Below are 12,543 nucleotides of genomic sequence, written 5' to 3' on the forward strand. Positions count from 1 at the left end.
CTATCCATGTTGTGATTCCTGTCCATCATCTTCTTGGGAAAGACTGGTTAGACAGAAAAGGAGTGAGTCCTCCTGCTGTATTGCAGCTTCTTGCACTCTGTGGTGTCAAGTCTCATCTGCAAAGACCAGTAACTCGGTGGAAATGAGATGTTCACCTGTGTTGAAGTGGGGCTGGCTGAGTGCTCAGATGCCTGATGTTATTAAGAGTCAGCTAAACCAGATGTTTCGTAGACTTGTTTCTAAAGCTTCTTTGATATTTCAAAGGGACAGGCTGATGTAATTCTCCCTCCCATCACCTAAGTAGTTACAACAACTATAATAGGTGATGCAGTTTGACTCCCCCACCTCCCTTCCCATTCCAGTATGTGCCTCCTGAAGCGGGTGAGGTCCTAGCCATCCTGTCGATTGCAGGCCCAGAGGGGTCCCCGCTATTCAACAGGCAAATCCTGCATGGAAGGGGTGTCTTCTCCATCTCCCCAGCATGCAGAAAGGCAGAAAAAAGGGCACCCTGATAGAAAAATGACACAACTACTTGTTTGACTTGTTTAAAAGCCAGATTAATGACTCAGCCTTTACCTTTTATGAGTCAGGAAATTCCAAGGTGCTCTTTTTTCCCTTGGACTCGTAGGCAGACTCTGATCTCACTTATTACAGGGTAAATCCACTACAGGCAATGAGCTATTTCTGCCACACATTTGCAAGCAAGAGCAGCATCCATCTTCCCTGAACTCTCTGTTCTTAGCAGTCCCTGTGTTCTTTGGCCAGCTACATCCCCCAGTAAAAGTGTCAGGCACATCAAACAGCATAAAATAAATCAATTTCCCAGTTTATTTAGTCTAAAAAGACTGTAAAATGGAGTCAAATTGAGAAACCTGTTTATGTGGCGAAGAGGCCTAAGGGACGTCTTGAGGAAGGAGTGATATTAAAGTGTTAGGCTAACAGAATCAGAGCTAGTTTGCACTGGGGTGTGCTACCTGTTTCCAGTTCACTGTGGATGGTGTGACTGCAGAGTGATGGATAGTTGCATTCTCAGACATAATGTCCATGGAAGGTGAAAGGTAAAGAGACAAATGCCATAAAACTATAAAATTGCTTCAAGGTTCAGAAAACCAATTAGACACTGAGACTTAAAAGCAATGTGGCTTCCTTGTTTTATTGAAGAGAAGAGTCAGCAGTGATTTACTGAGCCATTGCATGTTTATGTGTTGGAAGAAGGTATTGAATTATCATCAGCCAAGTAGACATTGGCAGAAAGATGAAACCAGCAAACTCAGACTGAAAATACAGCACAAACTTATAATACTGAATGTAACTGAACTCACCAAAACACGAAGTGGATTTTCCATCATTTGGAGATTTTAAATTAAAGTCTTTGAACTAGACAGAGAAGTGTCTTTAGAGCTTCTGTTTATCGGGGTCAGTACAAGACTCCCCAGGATTAAGGCAGGTTGACACAGGGTCGCAACAACCTCTTTTAGCATTGTCATCCTTAGCGGGAACTGAAAGCCCCCAGAAGCAGAAGCCAAGGTGAGAGCTGCTGCCATCACTGAATTAAACAAGACCCTAAACGTCTCTGCCATTAGAGACTGAATGAAATAACCTTACACCCAGTCACACCTGTAAGTGCTCTGATGTGTCATCTCCACACAGAAATTGCTATCAGAAAGGCTGCTGCTGCTCTCAGCACCCCTGCCCCGGAGCTGCAGGCCTGCTCCTGGATCCCTGTCTCACCCAAGCTAAGACACTGTCTGGTTTATAACCACCATATGACAAAATCCCATGACACGAACTGTGGAGCTACACGCAGCTAGACGTCCACATCTCAAAGTCTCTGTCCTTGCTGACACGTTTGAACACAGCATCTGCTAAGGAATTCACTGAGGAGAATGAAATATGCAGTGGAAATAGTCAAAAGAAAGTGAGATAACCGAAGTTTTTTGGGGAAAAAAAACAAAACCAACACACTGCCATTTCTGGTGTCATTTATAAAGCGTTCTTTCCCTTAATTTTGGAGTCTTGTAACCCAGGAACTTTGAAATCTTGTTCCTCATTCCTTTGCAAAGCTACTTTTGCTAGGCTTGCTAGCATGGCCCCTTCAGCTCCAAGCCACCAAGCATGACTTGGATGAGGTATTAGCCACCTACTTTACATCAGAGCCTATTACCTTAGTCTAATTCATCGGGTTTCACCTCTTTTTTTAAGAGGCCATTTCACCTAGGTCAGAGGAATTGCACTCTCAAAATATTCCTTTCATTTCACAAAGTATCCAGGGATTTGGACCCTGAAGTCAGGCACTGAGTGGTAGCCACGTGCAGATGACCACCACCCAGGTGACATGAAGATTGTAGGCTTCTTTCTAGATTCCTCAGCAGAGAGAGTCCCTGTGACTGAATATTGCTGGTATACAAGGAAGGGTGCGTGCTGGTGACAGAGAGGGGTGAGAGAGAAATATTGAAATAGAGATAGTTGGAATGAGGAAGCAAGGGAAGGATATAGAAGGAGGAGAACAGAAACAGCCCTGGAAGAACCTGACAGAAAATACAGTCCCCAACCTGGTCTTCAAGGTGGTATGTCCTGGGATAGGGCGGTGGTAGGAATGAAGGTGCTGGAGGAAGAAGGCAGAAGGTGGCACTTCCTCCAGTTTGCAGCCAAGCTCTGGCTGAATTGTTTCCCAAAGCAGCTGGGTGTCCAGACTGTCACACAAAAAATCTGGTCCTTTTACTGTTCCCTGATCCAGCTGGTGCAAAATCATTAAAATGTTTGTGTCATGTCACACAGCACGTAAGGGATGAAAGCCACTGTGAGAATACATTTTGCTGGAGTACAGCTCTGCTCTCACCCCACCCCACCCCACCATCAGATGTGCCAGGTCCAAGGACCAAACCCCATCAGAGCACCAGCTCCCCTGGAGGGCTGGGACAGAACCATAGAATGGTTTGGGTTGGAAGGGACCTTAAAGATCATCTCATTCCAACCCCCTGCCGTGGGCAGGGACACCTCCCACCAGACCAGGCTGCTCCAAGCCCCGTCCAGCCTGGCCTTGAGCACTGCCAGGCATGGGGGATCCACAGCTTATCTGGGCAGCCTGGGACAGTGCCTCACCACTGTTACAGTGAAGAATTTCTTCCTAATATCTAATCTAAATCTGCCTTTTTTTCAGTTTAAAGCCTTTCCCCCTTGTCCTATCACCACATGCCCTTGTATACAGTCCCTCTCCAGCTTTCTTGTAACCCCCTTTAGGTACTGGGAGCTGCTCTAAGGTCTCCCTGGAGCCTTCTCTTCTCCAGGCTGAGCACCCCCAACTCTCTCAGCCTGTCTTCCTAGCAGAGGTGCTCCAGCCCTCTGATCACCTTCGTGGTCCTCCTCTGGACTTGCTCCAAGAGGTCCATGTCCTTCCTATGTTGGGGAGCTGCTTGGGGGGAGCTGGGAGCAGCTCACTCCAATGCGACCAGGCACACCTGAGTTACAGGAGATAGCCGAGGCTGAGCAGAGGTTAAGGCACCATCTCAGTTCCAGTTTGGCCGTCACAGTGTTCACCACCTGTAGCTGCCTAGCCTGCTACATCAAGCAGGAACATTTGCCTACTATTAAATTTGCCTTGATGAGTCTTTTAGCCCACACCTCAACTCCTTTGGGTTTAAAACCTGTGAAGCTGTTTAATATATTTTCCTTATACTATTCTATTTCACTTTAAGGATGAAAGAGACTGTAAATCCTTTCAAATTCAGATTGAGAAGGGTGAAGGGAAATACTGTGCCTGTGCCCGGGCAAAAGGAGATGACCCAGCTAAAATCATAAGGAGATGACCCAGCTAATATCATAAGGAGATGACCCAGCTAATATCAGGCTATACATTAGCAGTGATACAGGTCATCAGAGAGTTTAGCTCTGTTCAGAATGGAGTTTGCACTCCCATGTACCTGGGCAATATTTATGCCCACTGCTGGCACATGACAGAAATAAGGAGCTGATGCATACTCTGATACACTCCACCGAAATGATGGAAGGGATGTGTAGCCTGGGAGGGGATAGTGTGCCCTTCCTTTCTTTTCCTGTGTGGGTTGTTCTCTAAAGAGGGGGGTTCCGAGGGAACCAGGAGACTGCCTCCCATGGGGTGCGCTTGCAGGACCATCATCCTTCCATGCTTCAAATAAAGCCACTCCTTTTTAAAGATTAAATAAATCTAGCACCTCTGCCTATTTGTGTACATGTCGGATCATTCGTCGTAATCAGTAAAGCTCGATGCAATGTTTCTTGCTGCACTCGCGGAGTGGCAAGGGTCTGGATGCCAGGAGCAGCGGGAGGGGTGAGCTTTGGGTGCTGCGGGGCCGAGCCAAGGCACAGCACGTTGGAGCACGGCGCGGTAACGTTCCCTTTAAGAGCCCTTTGGCTAACGGCGATGCACTGAAATGCAGGAGGTGGGACAACACCACACACAAAAATGAAGAAGTGAAGGCAGGAAAAGTTTCTCCAGAGGAAAAATGCAGGGCTTGTCCTTCACCCTGACGTCAGATCTGTCTTTAATAAAATCCCCAAAGAGCCAAGAGAAAAAGGCAGAGTGCCTAGGCTAGGTTGCCAGTTCAGGATTGCTCTGCATTCCCCAAAGTGGTGTTTTTGTTCAAAACGGCTCTAAATCTGGGTTCAATCAATGTATTTAATCCCGGCTTCCAGGGATGAGGTGGCTTTTGCCCTGGATTCTAGCAACGAGCAGCATTTTGCAGGTGAGTTTGGAAACTGCAGGAGAGACTCGTCTGCTGCAAGCACGCCTGGGTTTAGTGCAGGGTGGGCTGGGAGAGCGGGTGCGGTGGGGTGCGGGCGGGAGGGCGGGCGGCGGCGAGGCCGGGGAGGTGGGCGAGGGGAGAGCCGGGGGGAAAGGTGAGCTGTGGGGGAAAGGAAAGGGGAAGGGAAAGGGGAAAGGAAAGGGGAAAGGAAAGGGGAAAGGAAAGGGGAAGGGAAAGGGGAAAGGAAAGGGGAAGGGAAAGGGGAAAGGAAAGGGGAAAGGAAAGGGGAAAGGAAAGGGGAAAGGGGAAGGGAAAGGGGAAGGGAAAGGGGAAAGGAAAGGGGAAAGGAAAGGGGAAAGGAAAGGGGAAAGGGGAAGGGAAAGGGGAAAGGAAAGGGGAAAGGAAAGGGGAAAGGAAAGGGGAAAGGAAAGGGGAAAGGAAAGGGGAAAGGAAAGGAAAGGAAAGGAAAGGAAAGGAAAGGAAAGGAAAGGAAAGGAAAGGAAAGGAAAGGAAAGGAAAGGAAAGGAAAGGAAAGGAAAGGAAAGGAAAGGGGAAGAGTGCAGAAGTGTCTCGGAGTTGAGTCCATCTCTGCTCACCATCCAGGTGGATCTGCACAGAAAACTGTAGTGTGGTTTGGCGTTTGGTTTTCCTTTATTATTATTATTATTATTATTATTATTATCTTTTATTGCTATTATTTGTATTGTGGAGCATGAGAGGGAGAAGATCACCCATTCCATTCCTGTCTGAAGCAGCCAGGGTGAGGCTGGTGGAGGAGCGGGCTGGAGGGGAAAGGGCAGGTCCCCGACGGGCAGCGGTGCCCAGAGGGGCTGGGGCTGAAGCAGCACGGGACCGGGACCGGGACCGGTGCGGGGTCAGGGCCGTGCCGTGCCGTGCCACAGCGGGGCCGTGCCGTGCCGTGCCACAGCAGGCGCCGTGCCGTGCCACAGCAGGGGCCGTGCCGTGCCATAGCAGGAGCCGTGCCGTGCCGTGCCACAGCAGGGGCCGTGCCGTGCCGTGCCATAGCAGGAGCCGTGCCGTGCCACAGCGGGGCCGTGCCGTGCCACAGCAGGAGCCGTGCCGTGCCACAGCAGGGGCCGTGCCATGCCACAGCAGGAGCCGTGCCGTGCCGTGCCATAGCAGGAGCCGTGCCGTGCCACAGCAGGAGCCGTGCCGTGCCGTGCCACAGCAGGGGCCGTGCCGTGCCGTGCCACAGCAGGGGCCGTGCCATGCCACAGCAGGAGCCGTGCCGTGCCGTGCCACAGCAGGGGCCGTGCCATGCCACAGCAGGAGCCGTGCCGTGCCGTGCCATAGCAGGAGCCGTGCCGTGCCACAGCAGGAGCCGTGCCGTGCCGTGCCATAGCAGGAGCCGTGCCGTGCCACAGCAGGAGCCGTGCCGTGCCGTGCCACAGCAGGGGCCGTGCCGTGCCACAGCAGGAGCCGTGCCGTGCCATAGCAGGAGCCGTGCCGTGCCACAGCAGGAGCCGTGCCGTGCCGTGCCATAGCAGGAGCCGCAGGTGTGCAGCTGCGCGGGGCGGCCAGAGGAGGGGGGTTTGTTTCCCCCTCTCCGACCTCTTGTAGCTGCCCAGTCCACGCAAGCAGTAGCTGCTTTCCTTCCCCCTCTCTGGAAAAAACCTGTATGGGGAAGCCGCTCATCTCAGAAGGTGTTTTACTTTTCTTTTCTCGGTGCGTGCTTATGGCTTGTGTGAAATCCCCGGGGCGGCTGGCGGCTGCGAGCTGCGCTGCTCGGGAAGGTGGCGATGGCGGCAGGCGGGCGGGGGGAGCGGGCAGTGCCTGCCCCGGCCCCCTCCCCCCGACCCCGGGGGCGGCGGCCGCACGCCGCCTGGGGACCGCGCCGTTCCCCTTCCCCATCCCCATCCCCGGAGGCTACGCTGGACTCGGGGCTCGGGCAGCCCTGGGGACCCCGGGAGAGAGGGTGGCTCCTCGGGACCCGCCTGGGCTACCCGGCTCCAGGCCGGGGCATTCCCGGAGCCAGACACAGGCGAAGCCGCGGTTGTGCCCCGCTTCTGCTCCGGGGCGGGTAACGTAACTGCTTTGCACCGGGGATATTTTGCTTTGCAGGGCTGCCGGCATCAGGCTGGCTTGTGTACTGCGAGATAAAGCGGGGCTTTAAAGCAAGAAGGTAGCACACGTGATGTGGTACACCAGCCGCACCTGTGTGAAAGCAGATGGAGAAGTGATAAGTCCTGCGTGAATGTTGAGATGGACTGATAACGGGGGCTCTTCTAGAAAAAAATCCAACACAAAACTAACAACAAACAAAATGCAGCGCTTGGGCTCTCTGAGGTGGGTTGGTTCTTACCTCAGTTGATCTTTGCTGAGCAAGTAAAAAGTCACACAGAGGGAGCCACCCGCCACCCCCCACCCCCTGACAGTGTTACTAGGGAAGATCTGTGTGAGCCTTATAAATCTTAGTGGTTGTCCTGAGTTTCTTTGATATCAAAGATGCTTGTAACAAAAGCTGCTGTAGCATGTAACTATGGGTGAGTGCATGCAGACACATGTGCCGGCTGTGGGGGTGAGTGCAATCCAAATATTGCTGGCAGCATATATGGTCAAAAGAGTATCTAAAAAGAGTTTGAAACAGTATCAAAAATAGCCTACAAAGAGTCCTGGGTCTCAGCTGTTTCAGTTCAAGCTGTCCAATGAACTGAGCAGGTGAAGCCATGTCTTTCTGGAGGGTCCCAGGGGCATTGTCATCACCCCCATGGAGCTGGACCTTAGAAGGTTGCGCTTAGAAATCATTGAGCTGGGGTGATTTCTCCCCACTAATGAACTGGCTTTCTGTGGGTCTTTTCAAACCTGAACTGGGATGTGATGGGGGGGTTAGTAAGCTGATGAAGGCATACATAATGGGGAAATGGAGAAACAGGGGTGAAAAGAGTGTACAGCATGGATAGATGAGAGGGGCTGCAGAGTGCGACTGGCAGGCAGTATTAGTCTACATAATACTTAAAGGACTTTTAGGAAAGGAGCAGGCTTAGTCTGCTTAAGGAGACAGTGTCTGAAGGAGCAAAGGGATATTGCCATTGTTGTGGGATATAGTGAATATTTAGCTGGTATTGGCCACCCTGCTCATGAGACATATTTTAGCTAAGTTACAATGGTCACAACAAATGAGTGCTGATAAAGCTCTGACACTATCCCACCTCATTGTCTATTGTGTTGCATCTTTGTGGCATCATCATAACAGTAATAAAGATATTTTCAACACTGCAGAGGCATCCATGGAGTGGCAGCAGCAGGCAGGTCACTGTACACAGGCCCATGGTCTCCCTGGTGACTTGTCACTCTTCACATAGGTGAAGAAATATGGACAGAAAAAGATGCTCCACTGGGAAAAAGGATGGTTGATTATCTGGAATATGACTGGAATATACCTACTTGTTTGAGGGAAAAAGGCAGAGTTGATATGGGAAGGTCAGGCAGGCCTCAAAGGGCATTTCAGAAGACAGCTGTCAGGTTCTGCGGGAGTGTCCCTTACCCCCCAGTACTGTATTAAGCTACAGGCAGTTAATGAGTTCTTAAACAGTTTTATCAACAAGTTTTTTATTAGGGCATAACTTCACGGGTGATGGGCTTGGGAAGAGAAAAATAGCTGAGCATAGCTGGACTTTCAGGCATAAGTTTTCCAACATTTCTTAAATATTTGTTTTCCTTTCATAAAGATAAGGGCAGAGACCATGAGAGCCCAAGTCCCATCAAGTAGGTTGAGATTCCTCAGTGGCTGAGTCATTTTTGCAGCAAGGACTTTAAGGCTGGATGTGTTGACCCCTTTTCAGTGTGGTACATTGAGGAACTGGAGCCAGGATCTTCAGCCTTTAGTCCTGATGACTCAGCAGATATGAGACCCCTTGTTTAGATGGGACGAAATGTCCCAAACCAGGATGATGATTAGAAAAGAAATTCTGCACTTTGTAGAAAATTAGTAAAGGAGATTATATAGGAAGAAGAATAGCACTGGAAGTATATAAAACATTTGAAGTGGAGGAATGGGTGGTGTGTAGATCTAGAAATCTAAATTAAAATAAATAGAAAAGGAGTGAATGCAAACCTGCAGGCTTTTCCTTTAATGGTGCTAGTGAGCAGCAAGTCAAATAGCAAAGAATAGTGTTGCACTTCATCACATAACTAGTAGGCAACTATTGACACTTCTATTTGATGTGATGGCAGTCATGGCACACAACACCAGACTTTTGGCTTTAGTGGGTGGGAGGGAGGAGAGAGATGTTCAAAGATGGTTTTATAAAGGCACCATCTCCTTTGTGAACACTGATTTCACTAGATAGTCACTGATAATGACCCAAGTTCAGGGCTGCCTCCGCCTGTGTGGAAAGTGGTTTGAGAACCATAATGCGTGGTTTTTCCTTCTTCTTTTTCTAAAATTATTGCTATGGATGTGAGGCCAAGAATTTGTAAGATGTTTGGATTTGGTGGCAGGAAAAAATGATTACATTTCTTTGGACTTCCAGGCAAAACCACATTCTGACCAAACATGACCCTCCCCCCCCCCCCCCAAAAAAAAAAGCTACATAATGATTTTTTAATTTATCTATTTGCTCTGCTAGAGGCTCATATGTAGTCTAAAGCTAAAGGTTCCAGACACCTTTATTCTCGCCTGCAAAATCCTGTGGCTCCCCAGGAGAGGTGAGCTGAGGTTTAGCTATTGAGTGCTTCTTAACGGAAGGCTACAGGCTTGCAACATGGATAGTGATGCACAGATAATCTTAGGCAGCGTAGGTTCAAAGTTGATGTGTCTTGTCCCTTTGACCTTCTACCATTCCCTGTTGCTTGACAGTATCTGATTACCAGAGACAGGCTTGATAAACTTCTCTTTAGAAAGTCTCCTATCCTACACGTCCATAAATTGTAGATGTTGATTAAAATTATCCTGGTTACAGCAGCTAAGATTCAGCTATGCAAGTGAGTATCTGGTGGCTCAAAGCTGGTAGACTTAATCCCTGTGGGTATGGCTGCATCATATGTGGGGCTTTCCCAAAACTGATCTTTTATTTGGCAGTCCCCCTCACAAATCCACTTGCAGAAGGAAATCATTGCCAAGGCAACATCCTAAAGGTAGCACTGAATGTGCTTCACATTTATCAGAGGTCCTGACCAAAGACTGTTTCTGATGAAGATGCCTCCTAAACACACAAACTCACACATAGCTTTGCTAAGAGCAGCAGGTTTTCATGCATTTTCTTCCTAACTTCTGTCAGTATTTGAATTTGCTTTGGTAGCCATCAGTAGCCAGTGTGCGACAGTCTCTTGCTAGTGTTAACCAAGAGAAAGCCGGGGGCAGGAACTGGCTTCCTCACCACCCTTGCAGTGTGCCACTGCCTATTTGTGTCCCCTCGGGCAGGTCATGTCCCCATTTCACACAGTCCTGTCTGCGCTGAGAGTACTTTGCTATTGGGGCTTCTCCAGGGAAAGGTATTAATTAAAAATGATAGCTGTGGGTTTTAGCAAAAGCATGAGATTTACATAATTATACTGGGTGTCTGTCTTTTGAAAGGCTTGTGCATGTTTAGCTTCTCCTGCCCTCCCCAGGAGCTATGAAAAGGCACCAGCCAAAAACGTTTGAAGTCCTCCATAGCCATATGGGACATTTGACTTCTTTCTTCAGAAGCTATAGGCACCCATGTCAGGATGTGAAGAGTTGCTTTAGCATCTTTCCAGTACTCAGCTTAGTGAAAACTGCTCTTTTTGGATGGCCTCAGTGTCCCAGAGGGGCCTTGAGCATTCCTGTCTGGACAGCTCTGGCTTTCATGCACAAGTGAAAATAAGGCTGTTTAAAAAAAATAAAATAAAATAAAATAAAATAAAATAGTATCATGTATGTGAACACTGGCAGCTGCAGCCTGGCAAAAGCTGAATGCCCACAGCCTCAGCTGAAGATACATTTGAGTATCAAGCCTGACGGTGTCCCATGTTGTGGACCAGAAAGCAGGGTAAGGTTTCCTAAGTCTTCCAGATTTGTCAGCAGGAGGTGCAGGCAGGCACCCTCGATTAAGGTGTTCCCCCTGATTGCCCCTTTGGTTTCTTATAATACAGCTCAATCATCCTCATTCTTAGGGTCCTTATGTTAAAACCAGAATTTTTTGTTTCTATTAAATAGAAACTTTGAGTGACAGCTGTCAGTGGGCAATGATGGGCCCAAACAAAGCCTACCCATTCGTTTTCTTTCTGTGTTCTGAGGTCCACCAAGAATTCGGACCTAGTTTCTTGGACTGGGTTTATAGCACCCAATTTCCCCATCACTCCCTCTTTCAAGTTTTGTCCCACCCAGGATTTGCTGCGTCCTGAGATGAGTTCCCTTCAGCATCCCATTCCTGCAGGCTGGCAGGGGCGTCACAGGGCTTTATATTTACAGATGTGTTCCTGGGCCAAGGGACTCTGACTCTGCTACTTTAGCAGCTACTTAGTGCTGCTTTGGTTTCCTGGGTGTGGGTGAGGATGACTGGTTCTCCTGCACCCTGGTGGTCTCCCAGGTCTGGATGGAACCTCCACTGGTGCCTCTGCTATTTATTGCCTCCATACTGAAACCTTATGTGTTTCCCTCTTTGCTGCTGCTTGTTCTGGCATCCTGGATGAAGCTAATGGAGTCCTCTTAATCCCTTGTGCTTTCTAATAGCCTGCTGCTGGGCTTTGACTTGTACTCTTTGCATCTGGGCTAGCTGTGGGAAGGTAGAAGGGAGAAAAGGCATTTTTATCTCTGTGGGCGCCAACAGCTGGCTCTGCTCTACAAGTAATTCTTCTTGTGGATGGGGAAGGAAAGGACATCCTTCAGGTTGAAACAGCTGTGGAAGAAGATAACACTTAAGCTAAGCTTTGCAGCACAATTTGAAAAATGGATTTCTAATACTTGGGTTACTAATGCATTCCTGGACTGTGTGGTCATCTCTGTGTTCCTCTTCTCTTTCCCAATAGCTCCCACATTGTTCTTCTGTTTTACTAGTCTGGATCTGTCATTCTACTTAACAAATGAGAGATGAGCAAGTTGGAAGGCCAAGTTTCATGAACTCCAGAATGGTGTGCAATGAGCACACAGGGAAACCTGAGAGGTATTTGCAGAAATAATCTTGGGCTTATGCATCATCTACGGAGGGTTGTGAGTCACCTAGATCCTGATGTTGCTGGACATATGCACAGTGATGTCTTTGCTGTCATGGAGCAACTCCAGCCCTGCAGAAGGACCTTCTCCTAAGAGATTGCCTTGCAGATTCGGATGGAGTTAGAAGAAAAAATGTCTCATGCTTGGTGGTGGGGCAGCATAGCAAGATCACTTGGTCTAGCATTTCATTGACAGATGAACAGAAATCACAAAACCTGTAGTGCTTTGAGTGCTTTTATACCTTTTTGTTAGAGTTGAAACAAACTTCTTCTACCCAGCTTGAGGTAAACCTGTCCTTTCTCTTCCTAACATACTGAAATCACCTCCACTGAAAGGCTTCCAGGTGGATATGAAGCATTGGTTTTATTTTGCAAAAAAAGGTTGGACCAGATGATCCTTGAAGTCCCTTTCAACCTGGTATTCTATGATTATTACATCTCTAGCATGCAACTGTCTAGCTTGACTGAATTAGTAGCTACATTAGATTTAGAAATATAGAAAAATTGTATCTGTATATAATGGAAAGAACACAGTAACGTCAGTAGTAGTAAGCAACTTTGTCATTCTGTACCGTATCTGACACAAAACTTGCCACGTGCCACCAGAAATAGTGCAATCCCCACAGACTTCACAACTTTGACCAAAATTGCTCTTGATGACTCGAGGATTATCTTTTTTTTTTTTTTT

General features: G+C 48.4%; 1 protein-coding gene across 1 annotated transcript in view; it reads left to right on the top strand.

Moving 5' to 3' along the window:
- Window positions 1–4,430: 4,430 nt before the first annotated feature.
- The window catches only part of CCN4 (cellular communication network factor 4), a 38,676-nt gene continuing 30,563 nt past the window's right edge, over window positions 4,431–12,543 (top strand). The window contains exon 1 of the mRNA XM_055800228.1: window positions 4,431–4,721. Within this exon, the coding sequence (XP_055656203.1) occupies window positions 4,674–4,721 (48 nt within the window). The 5' untranslated portion in view covers window positions 4,431–4,673. The remainder of the gene's footprint in view (window positions 4,722–12,543) is intronic.

The sequence above is a fragment of the Falco peregrinus genome, chromosome 3 (assembly GCF_023634155.1).
Source record: "Falco peregrinus isolate bFalPer1 chromosome 3, bFalPer1.pri, whole genome shotgun sequence".
Classification (NCBI taxonomy): Eukaryota; Metazoa; Chordata; class Aves; order Falconiformes; family Falconidae; genus Falco; species Falco peregrinus.